Source organism: Diabrotica undecimpunctata, chromosome 3, assembly GCF_040954645.1.
Source record: "Diabrotica undecimpunctata isolate CICGRU chromosome 3, icDiaUnde3, whole genome shotgun sequence".
NCBI lineage: Eukaryota > Metazoa > Arthropoda > Insecta > Coleoptera > Chrysomelidae > Diabrotica > Diabrotica undecimpunctata.
In genome coordinates this window covers 22311123-22319801 of record NC_092805.1, presented here as the reverse complement: position 1 = coordinate 22319801, position 8679 = coordinate 22311123, and the positions used below count along the sequence as shown (strand labels likewise).

General features: G+C 34.7%; 1 protein-coding gene across 1 annotated transcript in view; it reads right to left on the bottom strand.

The window, feature by feature from the left end:
* Positions 1-573: 573 nt before the first annotated feature.
* The window catches only part of ImpL2 (Ecdysone-inducible gene L2), a 137237-nt gene continuing 129131 nt past the window's right edge, over positions 574-8679 (bottom strand). Inside the window, 5 exon segments of the mRNA XM_072524255.1 lie at positions 574-802; positions 1889-2115; positions 4090-4309; positions 5354-5496; positions 5499-5664. Coding sequence (XP_072380356.1) covers positions 791-802; positions 1889-2115; positions 4090-4309; positions 5354-5496; positions 5499-5664 — 768 coding nt within the window. The 3' untranslated portion in view covers positions 574-790.

The following is an 8679-nucleotide window of genomic DNA, read 5'->3' as shown; positions in this document are numbered from 1 at the left end:
GTCTATAGGTCACTTGAATCAAAAGATATCGAATTTTTACCGTCGAGCTGATACAAATTATATTGAACATTGATTTCGCGCGCGTAACTGACATGCAAAATCGACGGTCGCTTCAAGCGTTGTTTGTAAGAGAATAGTTCATTCTACACAAAAAATGCTAATAAACATTTTTGTTTAAAATTACTTCAGCTACATTTTTTATTTGAAACATTTTTTTCTACAATGTACAGGATCTTGGTAAATCGATTTTTTTGTATTTTTACCCCCTTACGAGGGGGGTTTTAGGGGAAACCCGGAGGTAAAGTGGTAAACTTTTTTGCATCTTTGTTGGGGTCCCAAAATTAATATTCTCTGCAAAATCCAGCTTGTTCGTATAATTTTTAGGGATCAACTCTCTGACGAATGGACTAGTCATGTTGTTGGCTCACAGTCTCATTAACTTTGTAATTCACGTATACATTCTTTTCTTGTCATAAAATAATCTATTTGGGTGTGATTATGTCCACTTTTGTATATGATAAGTGTGACTGTGATGTATTTTTAGGTGTATTTATGTAAATAATAATTGTCAAGTAATTTTCATAATACATTTATTAATTTTTTCAAATTTTCAGTTTTATATATCAATATAAATAAGTACATAATTTATTAAACTACTAATACCTACTTTATAAATACTACATTAATAAATTAATTTAAAAAAATATTCAGATCGGCGCATTCATAAAGGGCGCAAGATGTTGTGACTTTTGACTAGAATCAGAATCGTGGAACCCCTTTGTACGTTTGGCTACTTCGAACCCTGGAACAAAGAAAAACATTTTTAATAATCCTGTTAAAAATACACGTATATTAGTACATATTATTATTACATTTAGCGCAATAGTATTATAGGGCACGCTCACTTTTCATAATGCCAGTCATAACATCATCTTTCATGTTCGGTTATAATGTGTGTTTTGCAGCCAAACCGGTAATCGTAATGCTATGTTTGCTACTTATCAGTCACCTTCAGCTTCTCCAACTAGAAATATTTAGCATAGACATATACTATAGGAATGAAGCTAAATGTTGATGTTAAACGTAATTTATAGCGAGGTACGTGAAATGGCGTATTTTGGTCTCGAATTACTCGAGAAATGACAGAATCCTTCAGTCCGGTGAAACGATTAGCGCTCGACATCAGTGACGTATCTGCTAGTTAGCACCATTTGGTATTCAAATAGTTTTGATACTGTTTTATTGCCACGATTTACTTAAAATGCCGCCAACATAATCCTTTTAAAATAAGGGTGATGAAACTTCACCATTTTTGGCATTTTCTGCAACTGAGAGTAGCTGTGGGTGTAAATGTTATTCACCTATCATGTGGTTCGATAAATACTTTTGAAGAAATAACTTTTTTCGGATAAAGCTCAATTTAAGTATTTTATTCGATCTATGATTCATAGGAATTTTTTTTGGTTACGACTAAATAAAGCTATTCAAATATCAAGCCCCACGTTGTGCTCCATGTTCTGATAACTGAGTTACAGTGAAGATAACTGTAAGAACTACAATTAAGGAGTTGTAATTCTACATCTAAACTAATTTTGGCAAATCTAAGGAGTTATAACCAAATTATGGGCAAATGAATCCTTCATTATAACAACAGTTTCTAGTCTTTGGCAGATTGCAAATCTCCAACCAAGGCAGCAATGGGACAGGTTAAAAATCAGAGGTAAGCACCAAAGTCTTAGCATCAAAAAGTTGCTAAGAATATCGATGACAGTAGCTGGAATAAAAGGAGTAACAGAGAAACAGAACAACAATAAGTGGAGAGTTGGAAGAGCATATATTCTCAAATGGAAGGAATATTCTTTAAATGTTTTATATTTAATTAACTTACCTGCATTGGGTATAAAAAAGTCTCTATAGAATCTTCTCCTACAGAATTTTCCAATGCACATACGTATTGACCCATATCCGACCATTCTATAGATCTTATTCTAAGTTCGCCGTCTTGAGATACTGAATATTTTTCGTTATTTTCAATAACTTTGCTGTAAGGGTCCATCCAGATTACCCTCGGTTTTGGGTTACCCACATACTTACAAGGAAGAACAAGATCGTTTCCTATAAAAAAACAAAATATTTTAGTGTGTTTAAATGTGATGTGTAATTTTAGTGAAAATTAAGACTATGTAAAGGAGGAGAATGGAAGTAGTATTCCCATTATAATACAATTCCACCTTTACAACTAGGAAAATAAAATATTTAACGGTCGAATAAAAACTGGCATGGAGAAATTGTTCTATGGACAGTTATTAAAAATAGGGTAAAAAACTCTATAATTTGTAAATCCTTAACAGCTTTATTTAAAACCTATTGACTTGAGCCAATGAGCCAATTTTGGTTCAGAAATAACGCAATACATTATAAACTATTGAAAGCAATAGGCTAATTATGACACATATATGATAGAAAAGTGCATATATGGCACAAGTTTTGAACATGAAGTTACATGGACCTCCCCCGATCGATGGAAAAGTAAAAAATCAGATAGACCATGTTTTAATAGAAAGCAAACTTGGTAAGGCAATAGTCAATTTCAGGAGTTACAAAGGGTCAGATACCACCAACAGTGACCATACACTTCTTCTTCTTAGAGTGCCGTCTTCCTACAGAGGTTGGCAATCATAATGGCTATTTTTATTTTTGGACTTGCTGCTCTAAACAAATCAATCGATCTGCATTGATACCAATCACGTAGATTCTTCAACCATGAGTTCTGCATTCGGCTAACGTATTATGAGTCTCAAAATGTCATATTTTGGTCCCCTCATCACGTGGTCTAGGTATATCAGTTTTCTGGTTTGTATAGTGGTGATTAGTTCTGTTTCTTTACCAACCCTCTCCAGTACTTCTTTATTTGTAATTCTATCAGTCAATGATATTTTTAATACTCTGCGGTATAACCAGAGTTCGAAAGCCTCGATTCTTTTTAAATTGCATTTTTTTAATGTCCAAGTCTCAGCTCCATATAATAATATTAAAAATATATAACAGCGAATGGTACGTAGTCTGATCTACAAATTTAGATTTTTGCACGTTAGGAGTGGCTTCATTCGTATAAACGCTGATCTGGCAATCTCTATTCGCCTGTTTATTTCTACAGTATGATCAGTGGTTTCATTGATCAAAGTTCCCAAGTACTATTTTTCTACTTGTGCTATCACGTCACCATTGATTGTCAATAGGGGATGTATATTTTGTGGTCTTTTTGTAATTTGCATGTACTTCGTTTTTTTAGCGTTTATAGTCATTCCCATCTCAGCACTATTCATACTTAAGCTTTCGATAAGATGTTGTAGATCTTCTATACTCGTTGCTATGATCACAGTGTCGTCTGCATATCGTAAGTTGTTAATTAATTTTCCGTTAACGGTAACTCCCGCTTTGATATTATTGAGCGTGTTTTGGAAAATTTCTTCAGAATATAAGTTAAACAAAAGTGGCGATAAAACACATCCCTGTCTAACTCCACTACAGATCTTCATTTCTTCTGAAGACGATACACTAGTAATAGCTAAATTAAAAAAAACTGACACAATTTCCAAAACCCGTTGAAAACATATTAAATTATCAATTAGAGCGCCTTCAAGAAGAACAGGTAGTAAAGGGATTAGAGGAAGAAATAAATAAAAGACTAGATAATATTGACAATCAGGAGATAGAAGAAGAATGGAAGAACATACAGACATCCATGTGCAGCGGAAAAGTGTATAGAAAGAGGCTATGGGGTTCTTAGAAGCCCTAAGGTGGACTCACTGCTATGACTTCTAGATCAGCGGGGAATATACAGCAATAAAAAAACTGATGAACTTGTCAGAAGAGGATAAGCTGTAAAATACTTTGGCTCTGAGAAATGTTCTAGAATCAGTAGGAACCTGACTAGTAAATCGTAAAACCGCAAAAATACGACTATAACTAAATTATAATAAAACGGATGTGATAGATACCATGCCTGGTATTTACAATAGAATAAAGTGTATTTATTATATTAGAATATATCACAAATTAATAGTTTAGCATTCCAAATTAACTCACCGATTACTTCCATGTAAGTACTGGCCCAGAAAGTAACTCTGGGAAGATGGTGTGCTCCAAGAATCTTTGCGCTAAGTAATTGCGTGAAATTCATTTCTCTACCGTCGGTAACTAATAACTTGGTTGGAGCGGTGTCCACTTTGGTACCAGATTCAGCCACACATCTATATACATCTTGATGCCTGGGAAGTAAATAGTTTATAACTAATCTAGAAGAGACCTGAAAAACAAAGATGACATTTTATTACATCTATTATATTATAATAATATATCTACAGCATGATATATTGCTTTTGTTTTCTGTTACATAGCGATGATAAAAGAAATCCCAGAAAATGAGATGAATCTACGTTTTATTCTATAATAATTATAAAAAATCGTTTTATGCAATCTATAGATAATAATTATCGTCCTCATATTGAACTTAAAAAATATATATCGCTACCGCACGTACAAGGGTTATCAGAAAATAAACAAAGCAGAAAGTGCCTGACACATTAATTAATTAAAAGAAGCTTTTTTACTTTAAAAATAAATATAAATAGTCACTGTGAATGCAATATGTGCTATAATTTAGAAACATCAAGTTTTACAAACAAAGAAGGCGATAACAGCAGTAATATCGTACGTTTTCATTGTCATTGATAATGCTCTTCATACAGAAATTATTTTGTAACATATTTCTAAGCTACAATAATTTTATTGATCTTTATAGTAATATTTATTGATCTTCTGCATGCCTTCTGTTCCATGCGTTTCTATATTTTCGGCGTTGCTTTTAGGCATCCTGCTGCTATTCGGCATGCTTTGTTTAGGGCCACGTCCATTTTCTTAGCGTGTGCCGATCTACTTCAGACAGAGCATGTTCGTGAAGGTAGAGAAGACGAGAGCCTTGGCTGTAGTTAGGATGACGTTCGGCTGGGCACCCCATTTAGAGTGGACACAGGAGTAGGATACAGAACAAGACACTGGTACGTCACGCGTGGGGGAGTAGGCAGATTGAGGCTCCGAACTCAAACGGAGCCATATCCCTCTTGTAAATGGGTGCCGAAACGCCGAGTTTTAAATTCTCAATGCGGTTCGTCCCGAGAACTTAGTAATTTTCATATATTCACACACACACACACACACACACACACACACACACACACACATACATATATATATATATATATATATATATATATATATATATATATATATATATATATATATATATATTTATTGTTACCTTAAGCTAAAATATTACGTTTTGATCTCTTACCTCAGCTAGAGCTGGACTCCTCGTTAAGACATTAGTCTCGAAAGCCCCATTTTCTGTTATCTTCCTATTCGCTTTGTACCATTCTATAGTCGGAGGCGGGGAACCCATCGCTTCGCAATGCAGTTCCATGTGTTGGCCGACTTTTTGCTCATTACTGCCACTGGAGGTTTACTGATCTTTACCCATTCGCGTGACGAATAGCCAAAATTTTCTTCTGGGTTAATGCTCACTTCGTTACTGAGATCGTCCATTATTCTCCTACATTCTAACTGGCTGAAAGTGACAGCGATGACTAATACTGATAGGATCATCTGTAACAAAAAAAAAATGGTTAATCGACTTCATATATTTTTTTTGTATATTATATACACTAATATACACTTTCTATTATCATCTCTATGTTATAAAAAGGGCATAAAAATAAACGGCGAGTTAACGAACAATATAAGATATGCCGACGACATGGTGATCCTTGACAGTACCATAGACGAATTACGAACAGGTAATGGAAAGAGTTTATTCAGTTAGTGAGGAATACGGCTTGAGCCTCAACTTCAAGAAGACAAAGTGGATACTGATAAGCAAAAAGCAACAACCTGCTCGACAATTACGGATAAGTAACATATTAATCGACCATGTAGAATCTTATGTGTACCTTGGCACCAACGTAAATGCAAAATGGGAACAGGCCACAGAAATTAAGGCGAGAATAGAACGAGCTAGAGCAGCATTTAACAATATGAAAAAGCTCCTCATAAGCAAGGTCTCTTCCCCTAAAACTACGTCTAGTTAAATGCTATATTTTTCCGATCTTACTATATGGTATGGAGGCCTGGAGCTGACAGAGACGCTCACGAGAAAAGTAGAAGCATTCGAAATGTGGGTGTACCGACGCATTCTTCGTATATCCTGGACCGAACATGTCATCAACATAGAGGTACTCCAAAGAATCGGAAAGGAGAAAGAAATCGTGAGCACAATCAAACAAAGAAAGCTTGAATACCTAGGACCCATATTGAGACACGATAAGTACCGTCTACCGCAATTGATTGTCCAGGGGAAAGTAGACAGTAAGCGAGGGCCAGGCAGGAGCAGACACTCGTGGCTCCAAAATCTGCGGAAGTGGTTCGGGCTCACATCGGTCGAACTATTCAGAAGCGCCGCAAACAAGATCAGAATTGCCATGTTGATAGCCAACGTTCTCAACGGACAGGGCACTTAAAGAAGAAGAAGAAGATGTTCTAAAAGTGCCTCTAAATGAACCATATTTTTACTGCAATATGTGACCGCAATACAGTAGCTGTCAATATTGCCAACAATAACATGTAGACTATGAAATATGGGGTTTACCGGGATTTACGAGTAAACCTCGGCAAACCTGAACAACCTTACGGGAGATGCATAACCAACCCCAGTGGAAGGTAAAGACCAATAGCAACATATGGTGCAGCAACATGGATCATGCCAAAAAAAAAACAATAAACCATATTAATACTTTTGAAAGAAAGGTATTGAGAAGAATATTGGGCCCATCTGCAACAATGGTATGTGAAGAATAAGGTTCAACCACGAGTTATATCAATGACTCTACTGTCCGACAAACGTCAGGCTGTAGAAAAATCAAGGAAGCGGTTGATATACGAAGTAAGAACCGATGTTAAAGAGATAATGAGGGTGGATAACTGGAGGAGAGTAGCAAAGCAAAGGGCTATATCGCCATAGAGAGTTATAGTATGTATAGTATAAACTGAATGATTACTACCCACTGATCATCGCCTAATTACTGACCGGTCTTTTTATATGGCTTTTACATGTAAAGATTGCTATACACACACTAAGTTGTTGTTCCTTCGTTAATACTCATGTAAGTGACAAAACGTAATTCTTAACGATGGCTGTACGAACCCATATGCGAAAATTCCTGAAGCTTAACGATTACGCTTCTCTAACATTTCTTTCATGCTTCACATGGATAATGACCAGTATGCGAACTGACATAATAATGACATACCGAAGTGGAAACAGTAAAAAATACTAATTACAGAAAATCTCAGATTCGATGCCGTCTAAACGAGCTCTAATGTGACGTATAGAAATCGTGGTGAAATCGCGGGAAAGTCAAAACAGGGTACCATAAAATACTTCAACTTGGAAAACTTTTGGACACCAAATAGAATCGATTCCCTGCGCTGCAATATTAGAATGAATAGTGGTAATTATGTTTTTACTAAATTTCTTTACTGTATCGAAAAATGATAAGATTAGTTTATATCTTTGGGCTTTTTAATATTAGTATCTCATGTGCTATTGTCTCGTGCCCTGTCAGCTGCTACATAAAACTAGCTATGCAAATCCTTGACAGATTATTTTAAAATGTTTCTCAAAAACCTGATCTGGTTCATAAAATCATCTTATTAAATCTTAAAGTACACACGTTATCAGAGGAAGTCAATTCGTTATCAAATGGCATGATTAGTTTAAGGTTTCAGTTACGAATTTGTTCTTCAAGCAAATAAGATCACCTCACGTGTTTGCAATAGTAAGATTACTTTTAATAGTACAAGAAAATATATATAAATATGCAGTCACACATATTTCAATATATTTTTTATCTGTCTAAAATTACATTACACAGATACACAGTATATTCCTTACTCAGAACTTGATAATATTCTTATTTAGCCTCAGAGGTTAAAGGTTACGGATATTTTAATACGTACTTATAGATAAAACAGGAAATAGTTTTATCTAAGTCTATTGATTTCGAAATAGCAATCGCCTGAGTGTGTTTACTTAATGTATGGAAAGCACACAATGTGGTTCACAAGTCTAAACATTTACCATGTTGATAAAATCTCTAAGACGCATAAATCTTTTTCTTCTTTTCTTTATGTTTTGGGCGTAATAGGAACTCGCTTCTCTGCCCTTATTTGTAAGGTATATAATAATAATCATAATAATCAATGTAAAGTTATTTTTTACTTTTTTCTTTTTACTTTTAGCGAAAAAGTCTTTCGTGATAAAACGTTTTGATTGTTCTAAAACTCCATGAAATGAAATACAATCAAAGTTTTTCAAAACCTGTTGTTGATGTTAATGGAATTTTGCCACCTAATGGTCCTGAGATTAACCCTATTGAGTATTTATGAGTATTTATTGGACCATCTTAACAGACTAATGCTGGTTGTAGTTGTAATTATTAAATGATTTAAATTGGCGTTGCCTATCGTAGATTTTGTTTCTCAAATGTTTGTACACTCCTTTAATCTGCAATAATTGCCGCGTTTTCGTAATTTTTTAAAAACTCAAAGATATTCACTAATTTA